Below are 18560 nucleotides of genomic sequence, written 5' to 3'. Positions count from 1 at the left end.
GGGTAGTAGCCCCCTTATAATCCCTGGAAATCAGTTTATTTGGAAGGGAGGTGCTTGCAGCATTGGTGGAAGCTTCAACAATGACTACCTTCCTTTATGTCTGCATCTCTGTGATCAGAGCACAGATCCGTGGTATTTGGAGAACAGAGGCCTTTTTGCCTACATTGGCTCCTGCAAGCTATGTAAGTTGTTCCAGGAACACATGCACAGCTGCCTGCCATGGGGGTAGGGATGAGGGATAGGTAACTGCTATTGCGCTAAGAGCTGGAATTGACCAAAAGTAACTGCGATTTATTATCTAAGCCTTCCTCTCTGAGTTGCAAACTGTCAGTAGACTTACAGAGTTCCAAAGTTCCAAAGACTCCAGTGTTTTCTGTTGTACCAGACGCTACCAGTGCATTTTTGTCTAGGTTGGGAGACAGATTCCTGGTGCTTCCTACTCCACCATCTTCTCAGAATCCTCCCTATATTCCGTTTTAAGTATCAAGGTCTGTATAACTTAGCATATATTTTCACTTATTTGCTTTCTTCCATTTCATCTTTTTATCTCTTGTACATGGACAGCTTATCTTCTTTGATCCTCTGATAGGTTTCAAACCCATAGTTTGTCCCCTTCAGGATACATCACTTTTACTTTTCCAACTGGCATTAAATCCTTGAGGCATACCATCCCTCTGTCCTTTGTTCCTTGGTTTTCCTTTCTTCTTTTCTTTCCCCGTTCAACCAAAATAAATTATGAAGTTAGCTCTTCTAAGTGCTGCCATGTTCTCTGCTAAATCATCTCAAATCATTTCAGCCAGCCTTAAAATGTGAAGGGTCGGGGTGGGTACCTATGTTGCTTATAGATTATTGCCTGTGGCAAATCGGAAAGTTCTAGGAAGATAAGAAGGTGTGGCTCAGTCTTAGAACTGTTTCAAGGGCCATTGTACATGTTAGCTGGTAACTCCCCCTTTCTGGAATTTCAAAGCTTTTTGTGGTGAAACAAGACTTTCTTTGATTTTGTGGCCTAAATTTCTAAGTAATGTCCAAGTATACCTTCTGGTTTTGGAACTTGGCACTCATGGTCATGGAAGAAGCACTAACCGTCTGCTGGTGTCTCATGTGAAAGTGGCCAAGCACCTCTTTTGGATTCTTTCTAGACTGAGATCATGGATTATTTCTTAAAGCCCTTTGTTACTAGATCTCCGTGGTCATCTCTTCTTGACCTTTGACCTGGATTTCTTTGGATCTGGTGCTCTGTGATCCTTTTAAATTTTTCTGCCATCCTTCCTTTTTATTGCCAGCACCTTCCTTCTCTAGGGTCCCCACAACTCATTCTTGATTCTTAGTGCTCCTCCACTCACAGCCTATTAAAAAGGCAGAAGACCTATCATTTTTCGTGTTTATTCCTCTCCCAACTCCCCTTCCCCTTTCATCTTTTCCTTCTGAGTCAAAAGAACTTATGCCAGCCTTGGCCTGCCAAGCCATGTTGGCTTTTGTCAACACTTTCTCTGATCACTGGTGCTGCAGGTGTTCGTCACCTCATGCCCACTGATGTCTTCTCAGAGTCTCAGGTTTTTTACATGCTCAGCCTGCTTCCTTCTGTTTTAAGTCTAAGCCTTTTTCTATCATTCTTTTATTCTCCTTCTCACATCCCTCTGTATCAGATCTATTCAGATATCCCACTTCTCGTCTCTCTATGCCCCAGCACATCTTTGCCACAAATTCAAAATGGAGTGTAAGAGGGGACTTCAGAGAGCTGTTAATTTTATCCTTTTATCTAACAGATAAGGAAACTGTGACCAGAGAGAGAAAGCAACTTGCCTAAAATTACAAGGTTCATTTGGGTATAGATCTTGACTCCCAGAATATAGTCTCTCCATGTGCTTCAAACTTTAGCCACTTCTGTCTTCAAGATTCTCCTTTTGGTAAATACCTCTTTGGGCTCCTTAGAGGTGTTGTAATGTGTTAGCGTGGAAGAGGGGAGGAAGGGAAGGAGAAAAGGATATTATAGTACATGGTGTCTCTCCTTTCTAAATCGTTTTACCTGTGTTTACAGTTTGTCTTGTTCCAGTAATGTTTAAGTCCTCTAGCTGTGCTGTTCTTAATGAGGGCTCGGCTTAAAGGTCATTAAATAGGAGTAGGTGTACATTCATTCAGCAAGTATTTACTTAAACTTTTTCTGTGCCTGACTATGCATTGGGCAGTAGGGATGGAGAAAGAAGTCCAGATAGCCCCTCCTCTCGAGGAGCAGCTCGTAGCCTGGTGTGATGAAGACTGTGCTTCTCTCATAGAGCAGCGGGAGTAAGAGAACAGGGCTTAACTCTTGGGAAGATAGAGAAACTTCCTTGAGGAAGACAGCTTGAAGCTGGACTTTGCAGGATAAATGGGATTTTTACAAGACACAGAAATCTGATCACTTCTGTGCTCAAAACCCTTCACTGGTGCCCAGTTTTCTCAGTAAAAACCAAAATCTTTGTGTGGCCTGTATAGCCTCACACAGTCTGGTCCCCCATTACTCTCTGACCTTATATCCTTTTCCCCTCTCCCCAGCCCCCTGCTCCCACACCAGTGGCCTCCTTGCTATTCTTTGAACATACCAGGCACACTCCACCTACCTCAGGGCCTTTTTTATACCTGTTCTTTCCTCTGTCTAGAGTGGTCTCCCAGATAGACACATGGCTCACTCATGTCCTTAATCTTGTTCACGTTTTTTTTCTCCAAAAGCACCTACTCAAGTGATGCCTTCCCTAACCATTCTATTTAAATAGCACTTACTGTCCAGCACTGTTTGTCCCTTCTCCCTGCTTTATTTTTTTCTGTAGCGTGCATAACATATTAAGTTACTTTGTTGGCTGCCCTCAGCCTGAGAATATGCTTCAAAAAGAGGGAGTTTGTTGGGGCACCTCACCTTTTTCTTTTTTGTTTACCCAGTGCCTAGAGCAAAGGCCTGGAACATAAATAACTTCTTGAATGAATGAATGAATGAATGGTCATTCAGTAAGAGTCCACTTCCAATAAATACATTGTGTGATTAGATTTTTAAATTTTCATAACTGTGTTCTAAATGTTGTAGGATCTCTGAAGTCCTTGAAAAGTACGTTGGAAGTTAATTTCTTGTTTAGAAAGTCCAGGTTGACTCTCATTATTTAGAAGAGAATGAGAACATGAGAAAAAAAGAGGAGTAATGAGAATTTCTATATGAAAATTAAAGTGTCAGGAATGTGACAGAATTTCAAAAAGTTAGGCTATTTGTTTAATGTGGGTGACTGTTTATTTCTGTGATCCTTGTTTATTCCCACAATTCTTCTCTAATTGTTACCTCATTCCCCCTTTAAGGTAAGAATTACTAAGCCAAAAAAAGAGAAACGAAAAAAAAAAACAACAGAATTTCCATAAAAATCAGTTGTCTTTTGACTGTGATTTGAGCTCTTACGGATGAGTAGAAAGAGAGCTAAGATTTTATAACACAGGCTGAGAAGTCACTGATGAACAAGTGAGCGTATTACTCATAGTGGCGTGGCCCCTTCAGCCTGCTGCAGTTTTTAAGAAGGTGTGCTGGCCACTCATGTGAAGGCTGATCAGCACTTCGGGGTGGGTTTTTTCCTCTAAGAATATACCAGAGCGTACAGCTTAGTATAATTCTTCTCTCTTTTCTTCCTAAATCTTCACTAGGGCAAATTGGTCAAAGAGCTTAGTTAGGACTGTAAACTTCACTGTAAAAAGGCATGTCATCTTGGGAGGCAGTGGCTGGAAGTCAGAAGTGCTGGGTTCTGTTCCCTGTTTCTGTCTTATTTTCTCTCAGTCTTGTGTACTCATCTGCATGAGCAGAGGTAGGCTTGAATTAGGCTGTCTCAGAGGCTGTTTTAAGCGTGACAGTCTGACATTCCAGTGACAGGTAAAAACTTGTGAGTAGCCAAATAGTGTTCCTACTTTTGAGCATCTTTTAGTTGCCTCTGGGAAATGGTTGCTGTTTTCTAGTTTGATTACAGCATTGCTAGATGCAATTGTAATTTGTGTGACACAGTAGAATACCTAAGGGAGAAATAGCCTTTCCAGAATTCCAGATGTTTCATACAATGTGAGTCAGTGTTATGGTTCTTCTTCCCCAGGAGTAATTGTGGGTGGGCATGGGATGTTTGCTCCCTTCCCTTTCTACTTAGCATTAGGATGCAGTGTAATTGACATTTTAGAGCTGTTATACTTAATGGCTCCTGTCGACGAAAATATATTAATTTAAGAACCTTCAGAAATGCCATTCAAATGAGATGTTTCCCATCTTCACACTTCTAAATAATACATTTTTCATCACCTTTTCTTGGTATAGCTCTTTTAAATTTGTGCAGATCTTTCCTTTTACTTTGTGCCTCCATTCATTTTGTTAATCAGCTAGGGCACACATGGATAAGTCTACTTTGAAAGTGAGAAAATCAGGGAGAAAGGGACAGTGGTTAGTAGAAAGAGCCTTTGGTCTAGGAGAACTGGTTGCTAGTCAAACTAATGTGCCTTTGGGCATGTGATCTTAGTCTTTCTGAGCCTCAGTTGCCTCATCCATAAAATGGGGAGATGGTCCCTGTCTTGCCCTCATTTTGGACTTAGTGGGAGGCTCAGATTATAAAACATATGAAAATGCTTTTGAACTGTTACGAGGTGTGTAACAGCAACAGTAACGACAACTTGATTGCAGACTTCCAGACAGAAAGAGGCAATGCCAGAATTAGCGTCAGTGTACTCCCACTCAGCCTGGCACCATCTTTGGTATTAGCATCTGAAAGGAGTAATTTTTCTTTCTCTTTTCTCGTCTTACCTGCTTAATTTAGTTTTAGGTAATAATTTTATTAAGGTTTTAATGCTTGACTTGTTTTATTTATTAAGTATGTTTTCCTTCATTCTGCTTTTCAATCTGGTTAGGAAATTTGTACATAGACTCCAGGCAAAATCTCCCTCCTTCAGTGATGCCGCCCCCTGGTTACCCTCATATCCCACAGGCACTCAGCACTCCAGGAACGACAATTGCAGGTAACTTGGGGTGTGTTGTATTGCAGTTCTTACTCAGAGTGTAATGTTAAAAAGCTTTAGCTGTCCCAGCATGAGCAAGGCTGTTCAGGAGGGAGTGAGTTCCCCTGGTAAGGGAGGATGGAATGACAGTCTGCACAGTTACTTGGCCTCAGTGCTGGGCAAAGAGATTCAAGTGTCACTTGTTGTTTGGACCGTATGACCTGAGTCTCTTTGATGCTGTGATTCTTATTGTTGTCTTGCCTCTCTAAAGAGGTCCAGGGGCATAGAGCTTGTTCTGGGGTCTTAGGTATCTTTGAAGCTTTTTGACTCTGACAGGACTTGAGCAGACTTCAAGAACCCGCTTTGATTACCTCCTGTATATTCTGCTCCATTCATTCTGCTGACGTCCCCCCAGCTCTAGTTTCTGAGGAAGTCTCTTACAGAGGAGGTAAGTTGCAGGAGTCACGAGTTCATAAACTGTCCCCCCTGGCTTCCTGAATGCAGGATAAGTTACATTTATCAGGGCAGCAAAGGCAGGCACATGGTTAGAGGTGGAAGATAGCTTAAGGATGATCTAGATGAGGAAGTGCCAGCTCAGGAGTGGAGATAACTTGCCCAGAGCCACCAGTTTTGCTAAGTGACCAAACCAAGACTCAAGTCTTGATATCTGGATTCAGAGTTCGTTGTTGTTCTCATGTACCATACTGCCCTCCACTTAGGCTGCTCGAGGAACAGAAAGGTCATGTGCAGATGTGAATTTAAAACCCCCAAAGAAGTGTGTGCCAGGTAGCAGTGAAGGAGGAGTCAGGGCCAAGTGACCTGTTTTTGGATGAATGGGGAGGAGGAAGTGTTATCTGTCCTCAGCACTCACCAGGAACTTGTAGGTGGCAAAATATGGTAGTTCAGACTCTGGAACCAGATTCCCAGGGTTTGCATTCTGGTGCTTTGCCACTTGATAGCTGCCTTAACTTCCTAGTCAACCTCCTTGTCTGTTAAAGGGAGCTCATAACACTGCCTAACTTCTAGGGTTGTTAAGAGAATTCAATGAGGATTAGATGTAAATCACTTAAATTAGTGCCTGGCGCATAGTAAGAAATTTATAAGTTAAAAAATAAACAGGCATTTCTGCTATACTGTGATACATTGAAAACTGTAGCATTTTATAAAATGGTGCATTAAAAATTACAGGCTTACTACCAGAAAAACGAGATTAGCCTCAGGCTGCTTGAAACTTTATAATCAGATCAAGCAAATCAAACAAAACTGCAATAATCCAGTAAAAATTCCACCACATTAAAAGGATATGTTTAATTCCTAATAAAAGAATGAATTTTGCAAATAAATAGAAATTGTTCCTTAAGAAAATAGTCTGGTTTGGAAGGGGGTTTGTCAGAGTTTTGGAGACAAGGGCAGAATGCACCAAAATTGGGGAGCACAAGCTGCACATGGCCACAGTAATCTAAGAAGGGGAGTGTGGAGCACCCTGTTCCCCACCCTGGTCTCCCATGGCCTCCCTGCACTCAGCTGTGTTGGTGTTCTGTGTGTTCACCCACTGTTGGCGTGGTGGCCCAAAAGTTAACTTGCTGGTGAGAATTCAGGATGACCCAGTGTGACTTCACTGGTGCACTGACATCATTCTCCCATTACCATTCTCATGGGAGCCAGTTCATGTTACCGAAACATGTATTGATGCAGGACAGACCAAGAGAAAGGGTTGCATCAGCACTTGGGCACTCTAGCGTTCTTTTTATGCCCTCCTTGCTACCTCCTGGTATAATCAAAACAGGCATGGGTTTTGGAGTCAAGTGAACTGAGTTCAAATCTCTTCCCCCTACTAGCTGTATGACCTTGGGCAACTTGCTCCATTCTCTTAAATCCAAGCCTTGCTATCTATAAAATGAGGATCATAAGAGCCACCTCTGTGAAGGCATCTGAATGGATTAGGAAGATCAAATGCCTGGCACAAAGGAAGTGCTCAGGAGGCGTTCATTTATTCCTTTCCTCTCTACCCAAGTCACTACTGACACTGCCTCCTTCCTTCCAGGCCATCACGGAGCCATGAACCAGCAGCACATGATGCCTTCCCCAGCCTTCCAGATGCGGCGCTCTCTGCCTCCAGATGACATCCAGGATGACTTTGATTGGGATTCAATTGTGTAGAGCTTGTTTCTGCAAGGCACCAGACTCCAGCGTCACCTTTCTGTGCAGTGAAGGGAAGGGTTGAAGAGAATCCAGTTGAGAAAACAAAGTTGCTAATCACTTTACCGATGTTGTCAAAATTTCTTTTGAAGACAATCAAAAAGATTTTAGCTGGATAACTTACTGCTTTTATCTGACCCAGACAAGTACTACATGTTTGTCTCCCTGCCAGCTGCCCTGTGTAGCTCCTAACTGTTGTGTGATTTGAACGGCTTTTGCATATTTGTGTCCGTTTGATGTTGACCACAAGTGCCAGACTGATTTTTCAGACAGAGCCTATTTTGCTGCAAGCAGTTTATAGATACATATGTGTAAATATATGTACAAAAATTACTGAAAGGCTTCAGTTTTTCTAATTGGATTATTACGTCTTGAAAAGAAAGTTACTGTGAGTTTTTATTCCTTGTTAGGCTATTTTCTGCAGGATGCTTTTAACTGATACAGGCAACTGAAAGGAAATAGATTTTTTTCAAAGCCCAATTCCCCTTATTTAATCTTTTTCAGAAACGTGGGTATTGAGTTCTACTCAGTAAGTCAAAGAACCCAGAGTTTGATACTCTCCAAACAATCCAGAGGGGCATGTTTTTCCTGAGCAGCATAAAGAACTGACCAAATTTGTTTTGATGGTTGGGGGATTACGGAGTTTATGTTGTACTTCGTCAATGTCTGTTTTCCGAAATCTGCATTATAACGGTTCTAAAATGTATTTGATCAGTTAGCAGCTGGGCATTGCTTGGCTCTTTAACAAAATCATTGCCTCCATATTCACTCATGTATTTATTATTTTCAAAAGTGTTATTTTAATATTTATTGCTGCCTTCTGTGAATGCTCAGCTCCTATTGGGTTCATTAAGGAGAAGTGTGGTGTCTGAAAGCACAGAATTGTTTTTCTTAAGAGTTTACAGACAAGACAATCAGAGAGATTGTGTCATTCTCTTTATCGTCGCTCCTTTTACCATGTGAGTATATTTCTCTATCTTAGCATTCCTGCTGATTGAGATGTATTAGCTAAGTAGGATTTTTCTGGAATTCGAATCAGAGTTCATTTGGGCAATAGAACAACAGGGCACTGTTTATAATGCAAGTTTCTTCACTTACTCTCTTTCCATTTAGGAAGCACTGAAAGGAGGATAGAGCCACACACAGATTTTATTTGCCTCAGTCTTCAGTGCAGTATCCTTAAGTGGTCTGCTGTTTCTGTTGTCCTGTGTGTCTGTGTATGCATGACATTGGGTTACTTTCTTTGAAACTTGGCGTGCCTCGTTGGGGTTTTTATTAGTTGTTTTTTTGTTTTGTTTCATATTGTATCATAGTTACTTTGCATGGATTGATTGTCTTAGTTTTATCATAAAAGTAACAGAAATGAGATTTTTTTTTTAAATGAATAGATTTTGAATTGGTTCTTTAGACCATAAAAAAGGCAGAATTTCTTTCAGTTATAATGGGGTAATGATATGTTCCATCAAATCAAGGAGTAATAACTGCTCACTGGTTGCTTTTTAGCATCTCTAGTCTCTATCTTTATGCTTTAAATCACTTTAATTAGCCTTAGTGATAATGTGGTTGAGTGTTCTCTACTTGAACTAAACAGACATCTTTGTTTCTGTATGTGTGTATGTGAGAGTGTTTGTCGACGTGTGTGGGTACTTGTTTTTTTTTAATGGAGTGTTGCCTTTAATGAATCACTGGGAAGCCAGCCATAGTAAAGGCTGGTGAGGTTGGGGAGAAAGGAAGGGCTTTATGTTCCTGTTGTCTGGACCCTGCTTGGCATGAAAAGGGAAGCTCAGTTCCAGCCCCTTGGATCAGTGAAGATCGGAGGATTCTGGCAAGGCGGCCAACAGGCCCCTCTTACACAGATCAGAGGGCAAGATGAGATAGCAGCCTGCAGAGCAAAAACTTGAAAAAATGGCGGGGAGGGGGTACTTTCAGTAGTCTGCTCAAGTCACTGTTTTCTAGATACCAAAATAGCTGTTTTGAAACTTTAAATTGCTTGGGTAGCAATGTGCACTTTAAACAATTTGGGTATTGGAATGCAGTCTTACCTTGAATGATTTGAGTAGAAACCACTGATCAAGATTTTTACAAATTTTGTGAAGCTAATTTCCCATTTGGCAATCATTTACTGATTTGCAGTGATCAATATTTTTATGAGAATTTAAACTTAACAAATGGCCCTGGAGGCAGAGCCTCCACTCAGACCCATCGCACTCTTGTGATGCAGGTGGCCTGGGAGCCCAAGACAGGCCTTCTCAGTGGGCTTCAGCCAGCCAAAGCTACCTGGTGAGGTGCAGAGCATCCCCTCTAGTGGCTGTTTCAGTTGGTAGTTGTTAATGCAGAGCAAGTTCTGTTTTGGGCTTAAATTGAAGACTTTTGGGGAAAAGAATAAATGCATATAATCAAATGGGGTACTCTGTCCAGGAAAATAATCCGACTGGCATTTGTGGCAGTTTTTGAAATGTAAATGTATTCATGTGTGTTCTTGTAAATATATGTCTCTCAGATGTCCTTTGAAGTGGGAGGGAATCAATCAATCCGGGGATTATTTCAAATGGAATAGAGTATTTTGATATTGTTCATTCAGAGGGTGATGTGTACATATCTATATTGTATATATGTGATGAAAATGCATTGGCTTTTTGTGCAAACACAACCTGCTCTCTGTACTGCTGTTGGACAGTCAGTGTTTTAATGTTTCTACAGTTTTGCTATTGCACGATTTCATATTTTGCCTCTATGATGAACGGCACCCATTCTTTGTAACTGTTTAGTGCTGTAAAGAAATACCCCAAGTGTCATTAGGATTGTTGCTGCCAGAACTGATATGCATGAATGGCACTTAAAATAAATATATTATGTTAACTCTATTTATAACACCAGTTGGCCTGTGTCATTTGCTACAATTGAGGGAACAAGATTGGAGCCAGTCCTTGGAGAAACTTGGAGACAGTCCTTGTGGTCTTGGAGATTGTGTCCCATGTGTTGCTGCCTTTAGGGGTATCTCACTAGCTCTATAAACTTGGGGAACGTACTTAGTTTCTCTGAGCCTCATTTTCCTCATTTGCAGTGTCTTCAAAATGAGGATAATTACCTATCTCCTAGAGTTGTAGTGGGATTAAATTAATGCATTTAAACATTTAGAACAGTAAAAGCACTCAGCATATGCCAGGTGCTGTGCTAAGTAGATAACTGTTGCCTTCATTTTATAATGTGGTTACAACTCGGAGGTACAGTGGCTTACCCAGATCCTTTATTGGAAGTGACAGAGCTGAGTTTGAATCCAGCTTATCTGATTCCAATATCATGTTCTTTTACACCATCCTCTGTTACTTCCAAGAAATTCCCCTACCCTACCCGCATCCTTGACCCCATTCTTGCCCCCACATGTGCCTTCCCAGAGAGGTGCCTCCTAAAGGTGAAAGTGGAGCTTCTTAACATTTGTTGAATACATGCTCTGTCAGCCTTCCCAGGAGAAAGCCACAACTCCTGCCTTTAGTGAGTGCAGACTTAGCCAGGACAGGCAACAGACACCAGCTCAGGGGCACAGCCCAGGGTAGCTGCTCTGAAGGTGCACCCTAGCAGGGCAAGATTCTGGTGGTGAGGAGTTAGGTTATGCTGAGGGCTGAGGCAGTGGTCTAGGAAGGCCTTAACCTGACATGGGCTACTTAAGTTTAAGTCTTCAAAGGGTCCTAGACAGATAGGAGAAGGTTTTTCCATTTACACCACTGCTATGAGCTAGGCATGGAAGCTAGACTAGCATAGGGATGGGGATGGAAGCGGAAGAAGTGATGGTTTGCTGGTGAAGAACCAAGCACAGCAATCCTATAAGTGGTGGGGTCCCAACTTCAATGATACGGAAACAGGTTCAGAGGCTAAGCACTAGGCAGACCAATAATACTGGTGGAAGTGGACTTGAAGCTGCAGTCTGCCTAACTCAAGACGGGGAGGGCTTCCTGCCAATCCCATAATCCTGCCCAGGGTCTCCTGCTACTTCTAACTGAACCCATACATCACTGCCAGGAAAAGTTATGTATTGCAGTTTTACTGTTGGGGAAACTGAGGCTCAGAAAGTTTAACTTGTTTAAGTTCTCACAGCTAATAGAAGACCTGGGATAAATCAGTCTGGGTCTGACTTCATGCAAAGCTCGTTTCTTTTTACCTCACTGCCTTCCAAAAGGGAGTTTTCCCAAAGCCAGAGGTAATGCCTGTCCACCAGTGTATGTGTGTCTCTCGGAGGGAGGAGCTCTGGTTTTCTGCCATTACAGGTAAATTTTGGTCATTAGCAGTGCCTCTGAAGGGCTGTAGGAGGGGCATGGTTAAACCCGGTCACTTTGTGCTGATTCAGGCGCAGCTGAAGTGCAACTTCGGGCTAATCAAATGAAAAAAGTAAACAAGATCATTAAGATGCATGTTTAATTCTCAAGGCTTTGACATGTTCCAGTGTGCAAAGGGCTGCTATTTATAGATGTGCCCTTACCAGCTGGATAAAGCAGTCCTGTGAAAGCCACATAAGCATCAGTTAGCATTCATGTAAGGCTTGACTGCATCTTAACTCCCTAGAATCGTTAACTATCTTGAAGGCTTCAAGCTAGAAGCAGCCTTTGAAATCATCTAAGACAGCTCCTGCATTTTGCTCTTGAGAACACAGACCCAGAGAGGGAAGTGACTTGCTCAAAGTCAGTATCTAGAGGAAGACTTGGGGAAGAGGGGGAAGGGGGGAGTGTCATCTACTTGGCAGGAATTTAAAATTCCTACACACGTTGTCTTACCTGACCTAAGCAGGAACCTGATGCTGTGGTACTGTTACTGCCCCATTTTACGGAAGAGAGGCAGGCACAGTGCAGCTATATCCGGTGTGCACTCAGAGCTCTCCAAGGCAGTTGTACACACTTGGCCAAAAAGAGAGAATGGAAATACTGTCCACCTGTGATGAGCGTGTGCCCCTCTGTGAGTGTGAGGTGGCAGATCTGAACCTGAGACTGTAACCGGTAGCCACGTCCCTGTACCGTCCGCAAGAGCACCTGCGTCAGTGCCGAGAGTGACTCTGGTGGATAAAGATCCACATGTTCTGCACAACAGGGCCTTTGGATACAAGTCAGCTACCTCAGAGACAGACTATAACCAAGAAAAACTGGCCGTGTTTGTCTTACTGAGACTTGGTGTCTTTATCCCCAGCATGGTACCTTCCGAAAGGATTTTCAAGAGTGATTTTGAACTTATCTCCCTATGTGTCTCCCTCCATGTATGACGTGTAACTAGTCAGCATGTGCAGAGGGCAGACCTGGGGTGGACAGCTACCGTTTATTACTTAATATTACTTCTCCCAAGTGCCGTGGAGATGGTATTTACACTTTATTAAAATGGCTATGTGGTAGATAGTATTCTCAACCTCATGTTGTAAATGAATCTGAGCCAGAAAGCGGTAAGTCACTTGCCCAGGGTCATCCAGCTCGTAAGTAGTAGAAATGATGCTGGTAATATAATAATAATAATAATAATAATAATAATAATAATAATAATAGCAGCAGCAGCAGGGACAGCAGAGCTGGGATTTCATACCTAGGCCACCCAGCCACCCTCTTCACCACAATGTGCTGTCAGTTCCTCGCAGTGCCCACTGCTGTGGGGCAGAGCACGGGGCCTTAGCACAAAGCACTGAGGCTGCAGTGAGCACCAGAGGCCACCAGAGGGCATAGGGCTGCCAGCTGTGTGCCTTCCCCGTTTCCGAAGGTCGCTTTTCCCACTGGGGGCTGTGCTCCCTTTCTCCACAAGCCCCAGGGCTGGGGGCTCCCAAAGACAGGCAGGGAGCCCAGTGGCCAGCCCCCAGAATCTGCTCCCACATCAGAGGTTGCTAAAGGGAGCCAAGGAGCCCCTATAGTTCTCATCAATGAACATACTGGTGGGACCTGCTGCGGAGCTGCCCCTGAGCCTGCTGCCCCGCCTGTAGGCTCCCAGGGCAGAGCGGGAAAGGTCACCCCACCTCCAACCCCTAATTCTTTGAGTGTCCTGAGGCTCTGCCTTTCTGGGAGCCGCCGATGCTGGGGGCTGGGCTCGTTTCGGCAGGTGTGAAGAGGGCCGTGGCCTGGCCAGCTGCGTACCTTGCCCTCCCAGCCCTGCCTCAGCCTAAGCAGGCTTTGGCGTCCCCATGCATTCACACTCTCCTGCGGCCATCACAAGCATTGTGATCACTGCCACCACTTGCCAGGCCCCCTAGCCAGTATCGGAGCCATTATCTGAGTTAACACCCCGCTGCTCTGGGGGCTGAGGGCTGAGTCGTCTCTCGTTGTCTCCTTGTTGAGAGACGTGAAGTCATCTGCCCAAGGTCACAGCCAGTGAGAGAGGCCGGTGACAGATCGGGAAGCCAGCTGTGCCTCCCTTCAGTCTGCTCTTCCCACCGAGGTACGCTGTCTCTTCCACAAAACTCTCCTGGTGCCCTTGACCTCCCTCATGGCTAGTCACCACACCCATCCTGCCCCACCCCACAGGATCCTACCCCAGCGCAGGATCTGAGCTGACGCCACGGAGGGTGAAGATGCCCCTCTCTCAGTGCAGGCCCCAGAAGGTCAGAGACGCAACTTCCTGTCCTGGACAATGGCAATAAAGATGTCCGAGGACACTTCCCACCCTTCCCGTGCCTGCTGAGGTTCACAGGCCGAGCCTGCCCTGGGAACAGCCCTCTGGTTCTGGGTGAGTGTAAGCACACAAACTGTGACTCCGGGGTACGTGTAACCCGTACCTGGGTGACTAAGGGTGACCACAGATGGCCGTGTGACTGATGGTGCCCACGGGGCCTTATGTATGTGTGTGAGACTGTCTGGGAGGGAGTCCTTGGTGTGCGTGCTTGTGAGCTCTGTGTATCTGTATGTGCCCGTCCGGGGCAGCTAGAGAAAGCATGCTGCGGCGGTGGCGGGGGGGGGGAGCTATCTCCTTGCTCCAATTCTGCCGCCCTCCTCCCTTCTGAGCCTTCTTAGTCACTTGAGTCTCCCCAGGAACCCACGTCCTGGGGGGGACACTTGCCTGGGAGAGAGCTGGGTTCCCAGGCACTGTCAGCGTTTGGGACTGTGGGTGCAATACACATGAATCTTCCCCTTTTCTCATCTCGACCGTGGCCTTGACCCCGTGGCGGCAGCTGCCTACCGATCTGAGCTGGATCCCAGATCTAGTGCTACCTGCTCCTGCCCCCAGGCAGCCCCCACCCTGCCCCACCCAGAGCTGCCAGGCCGGGCCAGAAGCCAGTCCCTCCCGAGCTCCTGGCCTGTGGCCGAGCATGTTCCCTGTAGGCCCCAGAGGGCAGAAAAACGCAGGAGTCAATGGAAAGAACACAGACTCTGCAGTCAGAAGAAGCTGGAATTTCATCTGCGCAAGACACTGTCCTCTCTGAGCCTCGGTTTCCTTATCTGTAAAGTGGAGATGGAGTGCCTTACGTCGAAGTGTTGAGGAGATCGTCCCAGAGGAGTCAGATGGAAGGCAGCCGGCGCGTGCCCCGGCACATCACGGTCCCCAAGCCTGCCCTGCCCACTCTGCCTGCCCCCCCCTCCTCTGCAGGCAGGCTCCCGCCGCCCGCACACCGTCCTCGCCCCCCGGAGCCCTGGCGGGGCTGAGCGCACCCCTGTGCGGCCAGACAGTTGCTGCAGCCACACATAGGCAGCCAGCTTCCGTCCCTCGTGCCACGGCAGTCTTCGGGGAACGACGCTCTTCTCCAGGTCTTACCTGCCCTTGCAGGCCTCCCACTGTCCCGAAGTCAAGGGCAGCGTGCCTTAGCCCGGGATTTAAATTCTCCTTCCCTGGCTGTCGCCCACAGCACCTCTTGACACATTCTCGGCGGCAGTAAGCCCCCCACTCCCTTCCCGTCTGTGCTTCCCGCTGCCATGCCTTCGCCCCACAGCCCCCGTCTCTGTGGGTCCAAATCTGCCCGTTGGTCAAGGCCCAGTTCTAACACCACGTCGTCTGGCAAGCATTCTCAGACCTGGCCCCACGGGACCTTCTCTGGTGGCTCTCAGTCTGCTCCCTTTAGCCTGTGGCCTCCGGGCCATGGGGCCAGGGCTCCAGCCGTGTCTCTTTCCTTCCGGTGACAGATCAGGAAGCCAGCTGTGCCTCCCTCCAAGTCTGCTCTTCCCACCAAGGTACGCTGTCTCTTCCACAAAACTCTCCTGGTAGTCTCCGGGGAGGTAGGGGGTCTCCGTGGCTGATGCCCAGAGCAGACCGAGGGCTGGGGGAACAGGAGGCAGCTGCTGGTGGACAGAGCGCCACCATGGCCTCATCTTGGCCAGGCCACAGGGATGTGACAGGAAAAACCAACTGCCCCCTGGAGCCTGGGGGAAGGAGCCTGCCTCCCAGGGCCCCGGGGAGGGGAGGGCGCCCTCCAGCCCAGCCTGGACTTGGGTCAAGCCAATAGGCTTCAAATCCAACACAGCAATCATTTTCTGTGTAACATGGTGCACTCTCTTCTGAGAGTCTCTGTTTCCTCCTCTGAAAATGGGCATCATGGACCCACTTCACGGAGTCTGATGCAGCAGCTGCTCCTTTCTTCTTCCCCTTCCTTAAAGATGGGAGTCTGGGGCCTGGAAGATACTGCAGGATGTATGCACCGAGTAGCTGTTTAAGCCTTTTCTTGGAATTTGTGAGAACTGGCTTCTGTTCTGGAATTTTCAGCATTGAGACTGCAGCTGCTGCCAAGTGCACCTGGCTATGAATGCGAAAAGTTGTGCCTTCCCCTAGGCCTAGGTAGCCGCATGGCATGCGTCCACACCTATCCTCTCTGTTGGCTGGGTGCCCGCAGGGCACTACCAATACAACTGTACCTGGCCCCTGTGTATTCTGCGCCCTTGGGAAAGTCATGGTCTCTTAAGCTGTCTGGGCTTCAGAGCTTCAGTTTACCATCGATAAAATGGGGTTCTACGGTTATTTCTTACATATTCACACACATTGCAAGTCTTCCTCAGGTAGTTCTGGGCTCTTAGAGGAACCAGAGCTTGTTACACCCTCCAGGACATGTTTACGAGCAGGATGGGGAGGCTGTGAGATGTGAGCCACACCCTCCCTCCTCAAGGTCACACAGGGCAGCATGGAAGTCTCTAGACTCCCACCTGGGCTCCATCCCGGGGCCTTTCCTGCTGGGGTCAGCTGGGGCCTTGGGCCCGCCAGGAAGCAGAGCCCAGCCTGGCGGGGACAGGGCTGCGGTGGACACAACTTTAACGTGCGTGCATGCTGGAACCACGCCTAGGTCACGCAAACCCAAGAGTTAACTTCTGGGCCGAAAGGAATAGCATCAGGCATCTTCAGAGGGACCTGAGCCCCCTCCCGCCACAACAGCTGCTGGTGCTGGGGAGGGGTGGCCGGTTTCCACACTGTAAAGCACTCGATCCATAGTGAGTGTTAGGATTATTGCAAATAGCACGATCTTCCTAATGCCCTAAGGGCTCAGCGGCACCCACTAAGTGCCGGGCCTGTATGAGTACTGGGGTCACGACGGAGCATGACACAGGCTCTGCTTTCAGGAACTCAGAGGAAAGTGGGCAAGACAGACAGTTTGGCAAGTTTTCCGGTGGGAAAGTGTCAGTGGAGCCCAGAGGAGGTGGAGAGGGTCTTAAGCCAGGCTTGCTGGAGCTGGGCGTCAGGGAGGAAACTTTTCTAGACAATCTGAAATTCACAATGTAGTTCTTGTCTCCATTTTTCAGATGTAGAAACGGAGTCTGGGAAAGGCCACACAGCTGTTCCCTGAAGGAGCTGGGACTCTGACCCAGGGCTGCCTCGCTTCAAAGCTGGTGCTCTGTCAGCTACAGCAGGTCCGGGCCCTTCTTCCCGATTCACTCCTAGGGGCGCTTTGGGGATCCTGATTTGAAGGGTGAGCAGGGGCTGACCACGAAGGGCCTTGAATGCCAGGCCAAGGAGTCTGGGCTTTCTTCTGAAGGCCTGGGGCAGCTGCTGGTGGGTTTTCAGGTGGGGCAGCAGGTCGAAGAGGTGGCACAGCCTGGAAGGCTCCAGAGCTTGCCAGAAGGGGTGGCCCTGGCTGTGGGAAGCCCAGCAATCCCAGCCCCACCTGCTGCCCATAAGGAATGAAGAGGGGCGTGGGGGTCCTGGGGGCCGATGTCAAGGACTCAGGTGTGGACCTGGGGTTCTGGAAGGGCCCCCACCGCTTCAACATAGGAGTGCAAGAAGGGGCCCTGAACTCACACCTGGGCAGGGGCTGGGCCAGGAACTGTGAGGGTACGGGAAGGGGAGTTGGTTCCCATTTCCCAGGGCAGGCGTCAGAAGTGGTTAGTAGGGCAGGGCCCAAAAGTCTGAGGCCTAGGAGCCATTTCCTCTTTCCCACAGCATGGACTACATCACTCCCACAACATCCCCCGCCCCCCGCAACCCGTTCCAGTTCTACCTTGTACCAGGTAGGCCCTGGCTAGGAGGCTAGGGGAGAAAGAGGCTTTAGGAACCAAAGCCCCACCAGTCCCTCTGTACCTGGGGAGGGGAAAGACTGAAAACCAAAGCCAGCCAGAAACAGGACTCTTCCAGCGCACAGCAGCCCCACCCAAGCCTCCTCCTTGATGTTCAACTACGTTTCATTTCGCTTGAGCCCCATACTGATCCAACCTTGATCCTGAACCCAATCCTAACCAGCCTCCACATCATCTGCAATCCCAACATCAACCCAATCCCAGCGGCAACCCAATCCAAACCTAACCCTGACATCCCTCCCTTCCCCCAGCTCCATTCTAACCCTGCCCCAGACTCAAACCCCACTTTGAGTCCTGTTTTGAACTCCTACCACTAACCGCTCCTCCATCTTGCCCCAGCTTAGCCCCAGCCCCAACCCAGAACCTCAGGCTGACGCTAACCAGCTTTCACCCTAACCCAGCTCACCTCCACCCACCCCAGTTCAGTGCCAGGGCCAACCTCAACCGTACTCCAGATCTGCACCTGGTGTTCACTTCCATCCCAATCACAGCAAACTCTACCCTTACGCAAGACGTCTAGCCTCACCTTCAACCTGGACTCCATCCATTACCCTCCCAGAGCCTATCCCGTTCCCCATCCCCATCCAGTGCACACTCCCACCCAGTGCTCAGTGAGCAGAGGCCACCATGGGTCTGGACTGGACGTGCAGACCCCAGCGTGGGCACGCGCGCGCGCACACACACACACACACACACACACAGGAGAGGGGAGGGAAGTCCAGTCCAGCTGGCCTGGGAGGGCAGGTAGGGCAAGTGTTTCCTGCCCACCACCCCCCACCTCCCCCACCCCCTGCCTTGGGCCAGACCCCTTTGTAGTTTCCTGCCTGTCAGGTTCTGCTCCTCTAGGCCCTTCTTCAATACTGACTCTCTCCACCCTGGGATTCCTGCCCCTGTCACCTTCCTGAAAGCTGTCCTGGCTTCTGGCCTGGCTTGTTTGTA

At 47.6% G+C, this 18560-nt stretch overlaps 1 protein-coding gene and 1 long non-coding RNA gene across 5 annotated transcripts in view; both read left to right on the top strand.

Annotated features, from left to right (window-relative positions):
* FOXJ3 (forkhead box J3) overlaps window positions 1-10040 on the top strand; it is a 139879-nt gene extending 129839 nt beyond the window's left edge. For 3 of the 4 annotated variants that reach the window (XM_027589730.1, XM_027589650.1, XM_027589567.1), the window contains 2 exons: window positions 4891-4998; window positions 7022-7241. In XM_027589730.1, coding sequence (XP_027445531.1) covers window positions 4891-4998; window positions 7022-7137 — 224 coding nt within the window. In that variant the 3' untranslated portion in view covers window positions 7138-7241. Of the gene's footprint in view, window positions 1-4890; window positions 4999-7021 lie in introns of all 4 variants that reach the window. The other variant, XM_027589476.1, reaches the window with a different exon arrangement.
* A 3664-nt stretch (window positions 10041-13704) lies between these two features.
* LOC113909534 lies at window positions 13705-17007 on the top strand. The gene is made up of 3 exons (XR_003515762.1): window positions 13705-13860; window positions 15249-15296; window positions 16851-17007. It is a non-coding gene; the product is annotated as an uncharacterized LOC113909534 (long non-coding RNA).
* Window positions 17008-18560: the final 1553 nt, after the last annotated feature.

Source organism: Zalophus californianus, chromosome 4, assembly GCF_009762305.2.
Source record: "Zalophus californianus isolate mZalCal1 chromosome 4, mZalCal1.pri.v2, whole genome shotgun sequence".
NCBI lineage: Eukaryota > Metazoa > Chordata > Mammalia > Carnivora > Otariidae > Zalophus > Zalophus californianus.
This window is presented reverse-complemented; position numbering and strand designations above follow the sequence as displayed.